General features: G+C 45.4%; 1 protein-coding gene across 1 annotated transcript; it reads left to right on the forward strand.

The window, feature by feature from the left end:
• Positions 1-4,683: 4,683 nt before the first annotated feature.
• Positions 4,684-5,964, forward strand: LOC125534011 (uncharacterized). The gene is made up of 2 exons (XM_048697318.2): positions 4,684-4,997; positions 5,168-5,964. The coding sequence occupies exons 1-2, from the start codon at positions 4,726-4,728 to the stop codon at positions 5,814-5,816; spliced, it is 921 nt and encodes a 306-aa protein (XP_048553275.2). The 5' UTR covers positions 4,684-4,725; the 3' UTR covers positions 5,817-5,964.
• The last annotated feature ends 11,620 nt before the right edge of the window (positions 5,965-17,584 follow it).

A 17,584-nucleotide genomic window follows, 5' to 3' on the forward strand; every position in this document is an offset into this window, starting at 1 on the left:
CCTCTATCGTCTGGAGCATCCTGGCGTCGCTCGCGTTTTCAGTGGAGTTCGGGTATCTCCGTCGCAGTGGCATGCTCGTCTTGGTCACCCGGCCACACCTATTGTCCGTCATGTTTTGCGTCGTCATGAGCTTCCTAGCTTGTCTAGTAATAAAGATGTAGCAGTGTGTGATGCTTGTCAGTAGGGGAAGAGTTATCTACTTTCCTTTTCGGAGTCCAGTCGTGAGGTGAAACATCCTTTAGAACTTGTGTTTTCAGATGTATGGGGTCCTGCTCAGACTTCTATCAGTGGTCACAATTATTATATCAGTTTTGTTGATGCTTATAGTCGCTTTATCTGGCTTTCTCTTATTAGACGTAAATCTGATGTGTTTAACATTTTTGTTCAGTTTCAAAAACATGTTGAACGCCTTCTCAAGCACAAAATTGTTCATGTCCAGTCGGACTGGGGGGGGCGAGTATCGCAACCTTAACTCCTTCTTTCAATCGCTTGGGATCGCTCATCGTTTAGCATGTCCACATACACATCAGCAGAATGGTTCAGTAGAACGTAAGCATCGTCACATTGTTGAAGCTGGTCTTACTCTTTTGGCCTATGCATCTGTTCCATTTCGGTTTTGGAGTGATGCTTTCACCACTGCATGTTTTATCATCAACCGTACTCCCACGCGTGTTTTGAACATGAAGACTCCCATTGAGGTTCTCCTTAATGAACAACCCGATTACACCTTTTTCAAGGTTTTTGGGTGCGCTTGCTGGCCGCATCTCCATCCATATAACAAGCGCAAGCTTGAGTTTCCCTCCAAGAAGTGTGTTTTTCTTGGCAATAGCTCTCTCCATAAAGGTTACAAATGTCTTCATGTTCCCACCAATCGTGTCTATATATCTCGGGACGTCCTGTTTGATGAGCATGTTTTTCCCTTTGCCAAACTTCTTGTGTCCACCGCTGAACCACCATCCATGCATTCATCCTCTATTGCTTCTGACCAATTTGATGATGTTGATACTCTCCTATATTGCTTCCTAACCATGGTGCGGGCACTGGACGTGGGGCTCATTTGGAAATTTTAGAGGCGTCATCGCCTCCTTCGTCGTCATCGCCTTCCTCGCCGACACCACCAGTCATGCATGATGACCCTATGGCATCCTTGCATGGCCTCGGTACCCGTGCCCATGCACGACCGGTCGATGCCCCTGCGCTCTCGCCTACTTCATCGCCTGTTCGGCCCGCGACGCCGGTCACGCCAATGATGACTGGACCGGCCTCGCCTCGCCGCCCACGGCGACTGGGCCGGCCTCGCCCGTCCTCGCCTCGCCGTCCACGGCGACTGGGCCGGCCTTGCCTGCCCTCGCCTCGCCTACGGCGTCTGGGCCTCTGTCACCCGGGCCGGCCTCTCCCGGGCTGTATTCAGCACCCTGCAACCCGGGGTCGCCTGGCACTGGGACGTCTCTGTCGCCCTCGCCCAGTTCAGCTGCTGCTGGCTCCTCTGGTGCCGCTCCATCATTGTCCTCGACGTTGCTGGCTCCTACTACTGCTCAGCACCCTCATACACGCAGTCGCAGTGGTACTGTTAAGCCTAAGCAGCATCATGATGGCACTGTTGTGTGGTTGACTGCATGCATGACTGCAGCGCTTGCGGATCCCTCCTTCGAGCCGCGCACGTATCAAGCTGCTATGCGCATTCCTCATTGGAGAGAGGCCATGGAGAAGGAGTATCAAGCTCTTATTCGCAATAAGACATGGACTCTTGTTCCTCCACTGTCACGGGCGAATGTCATTGATTCTAAGTGGATTTTCAAAGTGGAGAAGCATTCTGATGGGTCCATTGAGCGCTACAAAGCTCGTCTTGTTGCTTGTGGGTTTCGACGGCGCTATGGTCTTGACTATGAAGACACCTTCAGTCCAGTGGTCAAGCCTACTATCATCAGGCTACTTCTCTCTCTTGCCGTTACTCGAGGTTGGTTTCTTCGTCAGCTGGATGTACAAAATGCCTTTCTCCATGGTGTGTTGGAGGAAGAGGTTTATATGCGCCCGCCTCCGGCTTTTTCTGATCCAGATCGTCCTCATCATCTCTGTCGTCTGTCCAAGGCGCTGTATGATCTGAAGCAAGCTCCCCGTGCTTGGCATGCTCGTCTTGGCATGGCTCTTCACGCTCATGATTTTGCATCGTCGACTGCTGACTCCTCACTGTTTCTTCTACAAAGGCCTGAGGTTACTATGTACTTGTTGGTCTATGTGGATGATATTATTCTTGTCAGCTCCTCTCAGTCGGCTGCTACAGCTCTTGTTCGCTCGCTCGGTACTGATTTTGCGGTCAAGGATCTTGGGAAGCTTCACTAGTTCCTTGGTGTGGAGGTTACTTCTCGGGTTGATGGTTTTGTTATGATGCAGAAGAAGTACTCCTTGCATTTGTTGCAGCAAGCTGGGATGCTTAAGTGCAAACCAACGACTACACCCATGTCTACAACTGACAAGATCACTGCTGTTGATGGTGAGCTTCTGTCTTCTACTGATGCAACGGAGTACAGGAGTATTGTTGGTGGTCTTTAGTACTTGACGATCACACGACCGGACATCTCTTCTGCTGTCAACCGAGTTTGCCAGTATCTACAATCACCCCGTGACACTCATTGGTCTGCTGTTAAGCGCATCTTGCGCTACATTCGGTTCACGGTGTCTCACGGCTTGCATATTCGACCGACCTCCTCTGGATGTCTCTCAGCGTATTCTGATGCGGATTGGGCTGGCAGTCCAGATGACAGGCGATCTACGGGGGGTTATGATGTGTTCTTTGGCTCTAATCTGATCACCTGGAGTGCTCGGAAACAGGCCACTGTCTCACGTAGCAGTACTGAAGCTGAGTATAAGGCTGTGGCCAATGCGACTGCGGAGATTATCTGGGTATAGTCTTTGCTTCGAGAATTGGGTATATCTCAGTCGCAGTCTCCTTTTCTTTGGTGTGATAACATCGGTGCTACATACATCTCTGCAAATCCGGTATTCCATGCCCGAACGAGACACATCGAAGTTGACTATCACTTTGTGCGTGAACGTGTCTCTCAGAAGCAACTACAGATCAAGTTCATCTCTTCCAAGGATCAACTTGTAGACATCTTCACCAACCATTGCCTCTATCACAGTTTGAGGCTTGTCGGCGCAATGTTACCCTTCTAGATTCTTTAGGAAGTGGCTAAGATTGAGGAAGGGTGTTAGACTATATAGCTTGTGTATTTACACGTGTATATTGTAAAGTTGTATTCCACTCACTATATATATATATGTGTGTGTGTGATAGGCCACCCCTAAAGGGTTGTGCTGGTTCCCCCAAAACCTATTGTCTCACAGCTGTCTACCTCACCTTCCCCTTGGCCATTCCCCGCACACACAACCCGTTACTGCTCCCCGCTTGATGTACGGTGTCGTGGCTAAGTACCTGCCAATCCCCTGACCATTGCGGCGTGGAGCCGGCGGCCGTCAATCAACAGTACCATGCACGAGACTAGATGCCGCCATGGCCTAGTGTGCACGGTTCGGCTACTCGCCTACTCAACCTAGCAAAGTTGCTAGGCGGGCAGATGCAGGCTCTCCTTCACGGGCTCATCTAGTGGATCAGGTGGCTGTCTGAACGGGAAGGCAACGTGTGGTTTTCCACGGCAAGAAATGGCCGGTGAGCCACGCTCTCGAGTCCCGTGGAAAATTTGACAACGGGCGAAGGCCCGGCAATATGGTCATGAGCACTCACATTCAGAAGCCCCCTCTGTGACCCTCTGTAACCGGATTTGACATACTGTAAACGTTGCTCCATTCTTAATGAATCAATACGCAAAGCTCTTGCGTGTTCCGAAGAAAAAAAATTCAGAGGTAGCACAGGAACTACAAGAGCCATGGTGCCGCATGTTCATACTCCAAAAACATCCGTCATGTTTCATCAAACGCAGGCCTAACTTTTGCCACCGGTTTTCCACGAGTATTCTAATCCGATTCTTCACCGAATTCAAGACCCAAATCACCTGGCGAAACCCCAGCCAAGCCGCCAGCAGGATTAGTTAAGAAAATACAATAGTATAGTAGTAGGATGATAATCGTAGGCTATTATTTTTTTGCATGGAGAGACCAAAACGTGGACGTAATTTGGAACATTATTCAGCAATGAGATCACTGTGTCGATCAGCACTCCAGGGAAGGAACCGAGGAAGGTGCCTAGCTACGTACCCCAAAATTAAGGATCTACCTAGGCACATAGCGTGCTTAACCAGATAATTACAGGTGCTACACTACACGGAGTGACCTCATAGCACATTTTCTATGGTGCAGCCTGCCACTTGTTGAGAGTGATCACTTCATTCCTCCTTGTTACCGGCCTTGCGACATGCATGCACAGAGGAAGCATTATGTGTGAACTGCGGCATGCAGAATATATCTGGTTTTACGTGGCCAAATCTCCGGAGCAACCGCCCTCTTTGACTTATATCGTACGCACGACTTTTTCTAAAGAGTATATCCGACATACACAAACTTTTCAATACTAGTGGCCGTAGAGCAAAATGGAAGGAAAATTCGCAGCTTCGGCTGCACCTGTCGCGCGTGCCCTGTCAATCTGTCAAGGACTACGACCACCGAATGGCCGTGCCCTCTATATATACCTCACCAAGGGAAGACACGAACATAGCTTATGAGCTCTGACTTCTGTCCACTAGCTAGCAGAGCGTGTAGAAAATCGATCTGATGGGGAGGTCGCCGTGCTGCTGCCACGACGCCGGCGTGAAGAAAGGGCCGTGGACGGAGGAGGAGGACAAAGCGCTGGTGGAGCATATCCAGAAGCGCGGCGGGAACGTCGGAAGCTGGCGCGGCCTGCCCAAGGCCGCCGGGCTCAACCGCTGCGGCAAGAGCTGCCGCCTCCGGTGGACTAACTACCTCCGCCCTGACATAAAGCGCGGCAACTTCTCCGACGAGGAGGAACGCCTCATCATCACCCTCCACGCCGGCCTCGGCAACAAGTACGTAGTTCACGTCAAGTCTAACTACTCCACATCCACAGTCCACCACACACACACAGCTTAGCCGCCATGCCCCATGCATGGACTGTCAATTTCCTCGTGGACCTTTTGCCATAGTTGTTAGTCTTTGAGTTTGACACTGACATGGATAAATTTCTGTTGGGCATTAGGTGGTCGACAATCGCGACGCACCTGGAGGGCCGGACGGACAACGAGATCAAGAACTACTGGAACACGCACATCCGCAAGAAGCTGTTGCGCATGGCCGTCGACCCCGTCACGCACCAGCAACTGCCACCCGACCAGACCAACCACGACGTCAACGGCGCCGCCGCCGCGCTCCTCTGGGCGGCGGCGGCCGCGAGCCTCGACGGCCTGGACACCGGCGCCCTCATGCAGGCGCAGCTTCTGCAGCAGCTGCTCCAGGCCATCGGCTCTAACAACAGCACCACCGGCCTCATAGCCAACCTGGCAGCAGCAAACACAGTGCTGAACTCAAGCAGCAGCTTCGTTCCGAACCAGATGAACTACCTGCAGACGGGTTATCTCTGCAACAACTCCAATTTGTCAGAGCAGCACGTGGTGCAGCAGCAGCTGACCAATGATACGTCTCCGGGGACAAGCTCCTTTGCAGCAGCTGAACCGGCTGATCAGCTCTGCAACACTGCCGCTTCATATGATGTTGCACCCGCGGGTGACTGGTCGCTGACGCAGGAGTTCGGCGGCTTGCTGGAGCCCATGATGGAGCTGCCCGGGCTGTGCTCTCTCGAGGGTGACTCTTTCTGGAAGGACATATTGGAAGACAGCTACCGTTTATAGATGTCTTGTGTATGACAGTTTTGTACAGAGTTAGATCCATAATAACGGTGTACTACAACATTCATTGATTTGTTTGTGTTCATTGTGGTTCTTCCAAAGATTTTTCAGTGAAGTTGAAGGTTGTCAATTGCTGATTTGATGTGACTCAGCGCTACACTTTCCTTATAAGTTAACATGTTGCCACTCGACACAAACGCGAGGACCATCCAAGTAAAATGAGATTCCAGATAACTGAAACAGTTTCGTCGCAATAACGGTGGCGCTTAGGATATAATTTGGTTACAATCCGGCCTTAGCGATAGTGTTATACTGGCTTACTCACAGCCTATCTAGCTAATACGAACGAACCTAAGATGTACGTATTAAAAAGCTGAGTACATTTCATTTTCAATAAGAAAACTTTTATTTCGAGGAACCAACAAGAGCATTGCATTTTCATAAAACAAGAAAAGGAAATTTTATGTATAGAGCTGCAAATTTTGAGGCAAACTTGCCGAAACCCTACATTTTTTCTTACAAACATATTCACAAGAAAACCATACGGAAAACTGTAGTGATGATAGAATAAATAGACATTCCTCGGTCACCTTGAAAGTAGCAAAACCACCTTTTGTTTCCGGATTAAAATTGGTTCAGGATGGTTTTCGTCTAACGTAGTTTCCTAAAAAAGTTCCACTTGGAACCTTGTATTTTCTAGCAAATTCAGTGGCAACTTTGAAGCCAGATTTAGACCAAACCATTTTGAATAGAACCACACTTAACAATTGGATAGTTTTCACATGATGGTCACATTCAAAGTAACATGACGCAATCGATTGGACGTGTCGCGAAGGGCACACGGCGAAATAGAAGCCTGTTTTTGTAGGACACATTCAGTGTGGCTGGTTTGAGGGGATAAAGCCAGATCGTCAAACCCTCGCCATTCTGGTTGGTTCATTGTATCTATAGTATCACTCTTAGATGTTGTTCCAACCTGGGGCTATGGGTGGGCAACATGTAATCAAGGTCAGCTTATAATTCCAAGAGCAAAAGGCTAACCCCTGTAGAATTGTATTGAATAATTGTTGATGCCATATTGTGCCGGTACAAGAAGTATATATAAGAGCTAAGCCGCACCTGACCTAGACTTATTACAAACCGAGTAGGAGTCATAATCCTAATACAAGTTGTATTCTAACATCCCCTGCAGTGTCAACGGTAGGCTCGACGACGTTGAGACTGAAACGAATGTCTTGAAATGGAGTAGTCGCCAGGCCTTTAGTAAAGATATCAGCAAACTGAGCAGAAGTAGGCACGTGGAGAACGCGAACTTGACCGAGAGCCACCTTCTCTTGAACAAAATGAATGTCGATCTCAATATCCTTGGTGCGACGGTGTTGAACCGGATTCCCTGACATGTAGACAGCTGAAATATTATCAAAGTAAACAATGGTAGCTTGCTTAATAGCACGGTGCAGCTCTGACAGCAACTGGTGCAACCAAACCATATCAGCAACCGCATGAGCCACAACGCGGTACTCAGCTTTAGCAGACGAGCGGGAGGCCGTAACCTACCTTTTGGAGACCAAGAAACCAAATTGTTACCAAGAAAAACACAAAATCCGGATGTGGACCTACGAGTATCTGGACAACCGGCCCAGTCTGCATCAGAGTAAGCTGTCAAGGAGGTGGGAGAGGATTTGTTGACATGAAGACCTAAGTCTAGTGTGCCTTTGAGATCATTGTAGTATGGAATACGAGGATCATGCATGTATAAACAAGCTTGTTGGACAGCAAAAGAAATTTCAGGACGAGTGAGAGCGAGATACTGAAGTGCACCGGTAAGACTATAATAAAGAGAAGGATCAGAGAAAGGATCACCATCTGTAGAGAGTTTGGGACCTGTATCAACAGGGGTACGGGAAGTTTGACAATCAAGCATACCAGCACGAGAAAGAAGATCCAGAGTGTACTGACGTTGAGATAAGAAAAGACCAGAGTAGTCACGGATAACAACAATACCTAAGAAGTGGTGAAGAAGACCTAAATCTGTCATAGAGAATTCATGGCGAAGAAGAGAGATAATATGATCTAAAAATTATTGTGAGAAAGCTGTGAGGATAATATTATCAACATATAAAAGAAGGCAAGCAGTGTTGTTGTTGTGATGAAAGGTGAAGAGTGAAGTGTCAGAACGGGAAGGGGTAAAACCGATGGTTTGCGCATAAGTAGAAAAGCGTTGGAACCAGGCATGTGGTGCTTGTTTAAGACCATAAAGATATTTTTGAAGAAGATAAACATGATTAGGATAGGAGGAATGTTCAAAGCTAATAGGTTGTTGACAATAGACTGTTTCTTGATGAGAGCCATGAACAAAAGTATTTTTGACATCTAGTTGATGAATTGGCCAGGAAGAAGAGACGACGATGCTAAGGACAGTGCGAATAGTGTTGGGCTTGACAACTAGAGAGAAAGTCTTATCATAATCGATGCCGTGTTGCTGAGAGTAACCATGGCATACCCATCGAGCCTTATAACGTGCAAGACTCCCATCAAAATTAAATTTATGGCGAAAAACCCATTTGCCCGAAACGATATTTGTATTGGAAGGACGAGGAACTAACTGCCACGTGTTATTCTGTAGAAGGGCATCATATTCATCTTTCATAGCTGCGGCCCAATTAGGATCTAGGAGAGCTGATTTGTAAGATTTGGGTAGAGAGGAAGGAGATAGAGATGCATGAAGATTGAGACGATCTTTTGCAGGTAAACGAAACCCGGACTTGGCACGTGTACGCATGGTATGATCGTTAGTGTGGCGGCCTAGGGTTTTTGCCCCGGTAGTTGGGACTTCGACGCCAGCCAGATGGTTGAGGAGGTGTTGTTGGTGGAGGTGGTGGTGGCGGCGTCGACGCGGGCGGGCGAGGAGAAGCAGTGAAGACCTGAGGATGGGAGTCCTTCGTCGTTAGGGCATGATCGACCCATTGGAGCATCGAGCGAACCTCGACGAAGGAGGGACGCGGACGCATGATAGGGATGAAGGAGGCCTGCTTCTCGAACCGCTCGCTGAGGCCGACGAGGAGGACGTTGATGAGCTGGCGATCCTCGATCGGATCACCAAGTTCACGGAGTTCACCCGCGATCGCCTTGAGGCGTTGGCAGTAGATGCCGACTGGAGAATCACCTTGCACAGTATTCCAAAGCTCTGTGTGAAGATTTTTGGCGCGAGCGTCGATGTTTTCCTGGAAGAGCCGATGAAGGGCCGCCCATAGATCAGCGGCGGAGGCACCGTCACAGTGGACGAGATTGAAGATCTCTGTGGAGACTAGCATGTAGATCCATTGAATAATGACGAGATCATCCTTGACCCATTGCGGATCATGAAATTGAGGAAGAGAGTTGTCGGCAACATCAGAGCGGAGATTGCATCGCCCAAGGTGGACGTCGAAGAGGTGACACCAATAGTAGTAGTTGTGAGCAGCGAGGTCTAGGGTTACGGGGATGTAGGGGCTAATATCAGAGATGGTGTTGGTGAAGGAGATGGATGGGGGTATTGGTGGAGGTAGAGCTAGAGTAGAGGTAGAGGCGGAGGAGGCCGTGGCCACGGCGACCTTGGCGGCGACGATGGTGGCGCGCCGCTCGAAGTAGCCGGGCGGCGGCAGCGGTGGCGGGGCTGGCGGGTTAGCCATACCCTAGGATCGAAAGTCTGATACCATGTAGAATTGTATTGAATAATTGTTTATGAAATATTGTGCCGGTACAAGAAGTAAGTATAAGAGCTAAGCCGCACCTGACCTAGACTTATTACAAACCGAGTAGGAGTCATAATCCTAATACAAGTTGTATTCTAACAACCCCAACCTGCCCTAAGAGCAAGTACAATAGAGTTAGATAGGTGGGATATAAGAGATGCCACATAAGATTTATGCCTAGTTGGAGGAGAGAAAAGATGAGGGAGAAGTCAAACGAGCTATAAACTTAGATCCAGTTGTACCACGAACTCTAACACCCTTTTCGAGAGAAGGAGGTGGACCATATATTAATGATATAAACACTACTAGTTTTACTAACTATTGTATAAGCGAGCTATCGAATTGTCTATAAGTGACATGGCAACTCCATATAGCCTATTGTTGGCTATACTATTAACCATGCTCTAAGCCTCTAACAGAAAGCAACAATTTGGTTCAAGACTGGTCGATCCACATTTCACATGCCTTCGCCATAATACATTGGTATGTGGGTCAGTTCTTTCAAGTACCAGGCAACCTAAAAATCTGTTAAACCGGATGCAGTGACACAAGAAAACATCCTTTAACCTAAAAAATGTGTTTCAAAATAAAAAGAATTAATTGTGCTAAATCTGATGTAGTGACACAAAAAAACATGCTTCAACATGTTGCTTTGTCACAAATATCATATTCAATCTGTTAAACTTATTTGTACCCTAGCCGAGACAATTGATCTACAATTTTGTTCTAATGAACATCAACATGTTGAGGAATAAAACTACAAAATGAGCTAACGTTACCGTCTCAACCGATGCAACATAAAAGCTCCGAGTTATTAATTATGGGTGATCTATCTCTCTATGAGGCTTACATTTTATGGATGTATACACCATCCAATTGATGCATTGTCCTGTTTCTGTCTGATAACCTGTTAGTTGGGGTAGGAAGTTGTTTTTGCAGTGTTGAAAGGTGATGGAGCTAGCTCAAGCACCTTGAGACCGAAGCGCGGCCTTCTACAGCTGACACCAAAGTATACACGAAGAGTATTACCTCCGATCATGTAACACCATTGATTAAATCTAATGACAGTGTTAAGTCTATATATACTGTGCGATGCGGAAACGTATTACCCTTCGAGGGGGACGTTGTACGTGTTATATAGAGGATTGCGAGTCCCTGATATGCGTACAATTCTGTTGAAGATACATGACTTGAGGGAGAAGAAGTTGTTGGGGAACGTAGCAGTTTTTAAAAAAATCCTACGCACACGCAAGATCATGGTGATGCATAGCAACGAGAGGGGAGAGTGTTGTCTACGTACCCTCGTAGACCGAAAGCGGAAGCGTTAGCACAACGCGGTTGATGTAGTCTTACATCTTCACGGCCTGACCGGTCAAGCACCGAAACTACGACACCTCCGAGTTCAAGCACACGTTCAGCTCGATGATGATCCCCGGACTGCGATCCAGTAGAATGTCGGGGAAGAGTTCCGTCAGCACGACGGTGTGGTGACGATCTTGATGTTCTACTGTCGCAGGGCTTCGCCTAAACACCACTACAATATTATCGAGGACTATGGTGGAGGGGGACACCACACACGGCTAAGAGATCAATGATCAACTGTTGTGTCTCTGGGGTGCCCCCTGCCCCCGTATATAAAGGAGCATGGGAGGGAGGCGGCCAGCCTAGGAGGAGGGCGTGCCAAGGGGGGGAGTCCTGAGTAGGACTCCTCCTTCCCTTGTTGAAGTAGGAGAGAAGGAAAGAGGGGGAGAGGAACAAGGAAACGTGGGTTGCACCCCTTGTCCAATTCGGACTAGAGGGGGGCGCGCGCCTCCTTCCTTTTGGCCTCTCTCCTCTATTCCCGAATGGCCCAATAAGGTCCATATACTCCCCGGCGAATTCCCGTAACTCTCCGGTACTCCGAAAAATACCCGAATCACTCGGAACCTTTCCGATGTCCGAATATAGTCGTCCAATATATCGATCTTTACGTCTTGACCATTTCGAGACTCCTCGTCATGTCCCCGATCTCATCTGGGTCTCCGAACTCCTTCGGTACATCAAAACTCATAAACTCATAATATAACTGTCATCGAAACCTTAAGCGTGCGGACCTTATGGGTTCGAGAACTATGTAGACATGACCGAGACACATCTCCGGTCAATAACCAATAGAGGAACCTGGATGCTCATATTGGCTCCCACATATTCTACGAAGATCTTTATCGGTCAGACTGCATAACAACATACATTGTTCCCTTTGTCATCAGTATGTTACTTGCCCGAGATTCGATCGTCGGTATCTTAATACCTAGTTCAATCTTGTTACCGGCAAGTCTCTTTACTCGTTTCGTAATACATCATCCCGCAACTAACTCATTAGTTGTAATGCTTGCAAGGCTTAAGTGATGTGCATTACCGAGAGGGCCCAAAGATACCTCTCCGACAATCAGAGTGACAAATCCTAATCTCGAAATACGCCAACCCAACAAGTACCTTCGGAGACACCTGTAGAGCACCTTTATAATCACCCAGTTATGGTGTGACGTTTGGTAGCACACAAAGTGTTCCTCTGGTAAACGGGAGTTGCATAATCTCATAGTCATAGGAACATGTATAAGTCATGAAGAAAGCAATAGCAACAAACTAAATGATCAAGTGCTATGCTAACGGAATGGGTCAAGTCAATCACATCATTCTCCTACTGATGTGATCCCGTTAATCAAATGACAACTCGTGTCTATGTTTAGGAAACATAACCATCTTTGATCAACGAGCTAGTCAAGTAGAGGCATACTAGTGACACTCTGTTTGTCTATGTATTCACACATGTATTATGTTTCCGGTTAATACAATTCTAGCATGAATAATAAACATTTATCATGATATAAGGAAATAAATAATAACTTTATTATTGCCTCTAGGGCATATTTCCTTCAGTCTCCCACTTGCACTAGAGTCAATAATCTAGTTCACATCGCCATGTGATTTAATACCAATAGTTCACATCACCATGTGATTAACACCCATAGTTCACATTGACATGTGACCAACACCCAAAGGGTTTACTAGAGTCAATAATCTAGTTCACATCACTATGTGATTAACACCCAAAGAGTACTGGGGTGTGATCATGTTTTGCTTGTGAGAGAAGTTTAGTCAACGGGTCTGCCACATTCAGATCCGTAAGTATTTTGCAAATTTGATGTCAACAATGCTCTGCATAGAGCTACTCTAGCTAATTGCTCCCACTTTCAATATGTATCCAGATTGAGATTTAGAGTCATCTGGATCAGTGTTAAAATTTTCATCGACATAAACCTTTACGACGAACCTTTTGTCACTTCCATAATCGAGAAACATATCCTTATTCCACTAGGATAATTTTGACCAATGTCCAGTGATCTACTCCTAGATCACTATTGTACTCCTTTGCCAAACTTAGGGCAGGGTATACAATAGGTCTGGTACACAACATGGTATACTTTATAGAACCTATGGCTGAGGCATAGGGAATGACTTTCATTCTCTCTCTATCTTCTGTCGTGGTCGGGTTTTGAGTCTTACTCAACTTCACACCTTGTAACACAGGCAAGAACTCCTTCTTGGACTGTTTCATTTTGAACTACTTCAAAATCTGGTCAAGGTATGTACTCATTGAAAAACTTATCAACCATCTTGATCTATCTCTATAGATCTTGATGCTCAGTAAGTAAGCAGCTTCACCGAGGTCTTTCTTTGAAAAAACTCATTTCAAACATTCCTTTATGCTTTGTAGAATAATTCTACATCATCTCTGATCAACAATATGTCATACATATACTTATCAGAAATGTTGTAGTGCTCCCACTCACTTTCTTGTAAATACAGGCTTCACCGCAGGTCTGTATAAAACTATATGCTTAGATCAACTTATCAAAGCGTATATTCCAACTCCGAGATGCTTGCACCAGTCCATAGATGGATCGCTGGAGCTTGCATATTTTGTTAGTACCTTTAGGATCGACAAAACCTTCTGGTTGCATCATATACAATTCTTCTTTAATAAATCCTATTAAGGAATGTAGTTTTGTTTATCCATTTGCCAGATTTCATAAAATGCTGCAATAGCTAACATGATTCGGACAGACTTAAGCATAGATACGAGTGAGAAATTCTCATCGTGGTCAACGCCTTGAACTTGTCGAAAACCTTTTTGAGACCATTCTAGCTTTGTAGATAGTAACACTACTATCAGCGTTCGTCTTCCTCTTGAAGATCCATTTAATCTCACTGGCTCGTCGATCCTTCGGCAAGTCAATCAAAGTCCATACTTTGTTCTTATACATGGATCTCATCTCAGATTTCATGGCCTCAAGCCATTTCGCGGAATCTGGGCTCATCATCGCTTCCTAATAGTTCGTAGGTTTGTCATGGTCAAGTAACATGACCTCCAGAACAGGATTACCGTACCACTCTGGTGCGGATCTCACTCTGGTTTACCTACGAGGTTCGGTAGTAACTTGATCTGAAGTTACATGATCATCATCATTAGCTTCCTCACTAATTGGCGTAGTAGTCACATGAACAGATTTCTGTGATGAAATACTTTCCAATAAGGGAGCAGGTACAGTTACCTCATCAAGTTCTACTTTTCTCCCACTCACTTCTTTCGAGAGAAACTCCTTCTCTAGAAAGGATCCATTCTCAGCAATGAATATCTTGCCATCGGATCTGTGATAGAAGGTGTACCCAACATTTTCTTTTGGGTATCCTATGAAGACGCACTTCTCCGATTTGGGTTTGAGCTTATCAGGTTGAAACTTTTTCACATAAGCATTGCAACCTCAAACTTTAAGAAACGACAACTTAGGTTTCTTGCCAAACCATAGTTCATACGGTGTCGTCTCAACGGATTTAGATGGTGCCCTATTTAACATAAATGTAGCTGTCTCTAATGCATAACCTCAAAACTATAGTGGTTAATTGGTAAGAAACATCATAGACTGCACTATATCCAATAATAGTATGGTTATGACGTTCGGACACACCATTATGCTGTGGTGTTCCAGGTGGCACGATTTTGTGAAACTATTCCACATTGTTTTAATTGAATACCAAACTCGTAACTCAAATTTTTGTCTCTGTGATGAGATCGTACAAACTTTATTTTCTTATCACGATGATTTTCCACTTCACTCTGATGTTTTTGAACTTTTCAAATGTTTTAGACTTATGTTTCATCAAGTAGATATACCCATATCTGCTCCGATCATCTGTGAAGGTCAGAAAATAACGATACCCGCCGCGAGCCTCAACATTCATCGGACTGCATACATCAGTATGTATTATTTCCAATAAGTCAGTTGTTTGCTCCATTGTTCTGGAGAACGGAGTCTTAGTCATCTTGCCCATGAGGCACGGTTCGCAATCAACTGATTCATAATCAAGTGATTCCAAAAGCCCATCAGCATGGATTTTCTTCACGCGCTCTACACCAATATAACCTAACCGGCAGTGCCATAAATAAGTTGCACTATCATTATTAACTTTGCGTCTTTTGGCTTCAATATTATAAAAATGTGTATCACCACGATCGAGATCCAACAAACCATTTTCATTGGGTGTATGACCATAGAAGGTTTTATTCATGTAAACAGAACAACAATTATTCTCTAACTTACATGAATAACCGTATTGCAATAAACATGATCAAATCATATTCATGCTCAACGCAAACACCAAATAACACTTATTTAGGTTCAACACTAATCCCGAAAGTATAGGGAGTGTGCGATGATGATCATATCGATCTTGGAACTACCTCCAACACACATCGTCACTTCACCCTTAACTAGTCTCTGTTCATTCTGCAACTCCCGTTTCGAGTTACTACTCTTAGCAACTGAACCAGTATCAAATACCGAGGGGTTGCTACGAACACTAGTAATATACACATCAATAATCTATATATCAAATATACCTTTGTTCACCTTGCCATCCTTCTTATCCGCCAATTACTTGAGGTAGTTCCGCTTCTAGTGACCAGTTTCAGGCTTAGGTCCAGACTTGGGTTTTTTCACTTGAGCAGCAACTTGCTTGCTGTTTTTCTTGAAGTTCCCCTTTCTTCCCTTTGTCCCTTTACTTGAAACTAGTGATTTTGTTTACCATCAACACTTGATGCTTTTCTTGATTTCTACCTTCGTCGATTTCAGCATCACGAAGAGCTTGGGAATCGTTTCCGTTATCCCTTGCATATTATAGTTCATCACGAAGTTCTACTGACTTGGTGATGGTGACTAGAGAATTCTGTCAATCACTATTTTATCTGGAAGATTAACTCCCACTTGATTCAAGCGATTGTAGTACCCAGAAAATTTGAGCACATGCTCACTGCTTGAGCTATTCTCCTCCATCTTTTAGCTATAGAACTTGTTGGAGACTTCATATCTCTCAACTCGGGCATTTACTTGAAATATTAACTTCAACTCCTGGAACATCTCATATGGTCCATGACGTTCAAAACGTCTTTGAAATCCTGATTCTAAGCTGTTATGCATGGTGCACTAAACTATCAAGTAGTCATCATATTGAGCTAGCCAAACGTTCATAACGTCTGCATCTGCTCCTACAATAGGTCAGTCACCTAGTGGTGAATTAAAGACATAATTCTTCTGTGCAGCAATGAGGATAAACCTCAGATCACGGACCCAGTCCGCATCATTGCTACTATCATCTTTCAACTTAGTTTTCTCTAGGAACACATATAAAACATAGGGAAGCAATAACGCGAGCTATTGATCTACAACATAGATATGCAAATACTATCAGGACTAAGTTCATGATAAATTAAATTTCAATTAATCATATTACTTAATAACTCCCACTTAGAAAGACATCCCTCTAATCTTCTAAGTGATTACGTGATCCAAATCAACTAAACCATAACCGATCATCACGTGAAATGGAGTAGTTTTCAATGGTGAACATCACTATGTTGATCATATCTACTATATGATTCACGCTCGACCTTTCGGTCTCAGTGTTCCGAGGCCATATCTGCATATGCTAGGCTCGTCAAGTTTAACCTGAGTATTCTGCGTGTGCAAAACTGGCTTGCACCCGTTGTAGATGGACGTAGAGCTTATCACACCCGATCATCACGTGGTGTCTGGGCACGAAGAACTTTGGCAACGGTGCATACTCAGGGAGAACACTTTTATCTTGAAATTTAGTGAGAGATCATCTTATAATGCTACCGTCAATCAAAGCAAAATAAGATGCATAAAAGATAAACATCACATGCAATCAATATAAGTGATATGATATGGCCATCATCGTCTTGTGCTTGTGATCTCCATCTCCGAAGCACCGTCATGATCACCATCGTCACCGGCGCGACACCTTGATCTCCATCGTAGCATCGTTGTCGTCTCGCCAATCTTATGCTTCCACGACTATCGCTACCGCTTAGTGATAAAGTAAAGCATTACAGCGCAATTGCATTTCATACAATAAACCGACAACCATATGGCTCCTGCCAGTTGCCGATAACTTGGTTACAAAACATGATCATCTCATACAATAAAATTTAGCATCATGTCTTGACCATATCACATCACAACATGCCCTGCAAAAACAAGTTAGACGTCCTCTACTTTGTTGTTGCAAGTTTTACGTGGCTGTTATGGGCTTAGCAAGAACCGTTCTTACCTACGCATCAAAACCACAACGATAGTTTGTCAAGTTGGTGCTGTTTTAACCTTCGCAAGGACCGGGCGTAGCCACACTCGGTTCAACTAAAGTTGGAGAAACTGACACCCGCCAGCCACCTGTGTGTAAAGCACGTCGGTAGAACCAGTCTCGCGTAAGAGTACGCGTAATGTCGGTCCGGGCCGCTTCATCCAACAATACCGCCGAACCAAAGTATGACATGCTGGTAAGCAGTATGACTTATATCGCTCACAACTCACTTGTGTTCTACTCGTGCACAACATCAACGCATAAAACCTAGCCTCGGATGCCACTGTTGGGGAACGTAGCAATTTCAAAAAAATTCCTACGCACACGCAAGATCAT

The sequence above is a fragment of the Triticum urartu genome, chromosome 2A (genome assembly GCF_056163025.1).
Source record: "Triticum urartu cultivar PI428250 chromosome 2A, HENAU_Tu73, whole genome shotgun sequence".
Lineage (NCBI taxonomy): Eukaryota > Viridiplantae > Streptophyta > Magnoliopsida > Poales > Poaceae > Triticum > Triticum urartu.

What these genes read in the sequence shown, in the direction of transcription:
- LOC125534011 (XM_048697318.2), top strand. Translation starts at nt 4,726, where the DNA reads ATGGGGAGGTCGCCGTGCTGCTGCCACGACGCCGGCGTGAAGAAAGGG. An exon ending in CACGCCGGCCTCGGCAACAA is followed by an intron (nt 4,998 to 5,167) that starts GTACGTAGTTCA and finishes GTTGGGCATTAG; the next exon opens with GTGGTCGACAATCGCGACGC.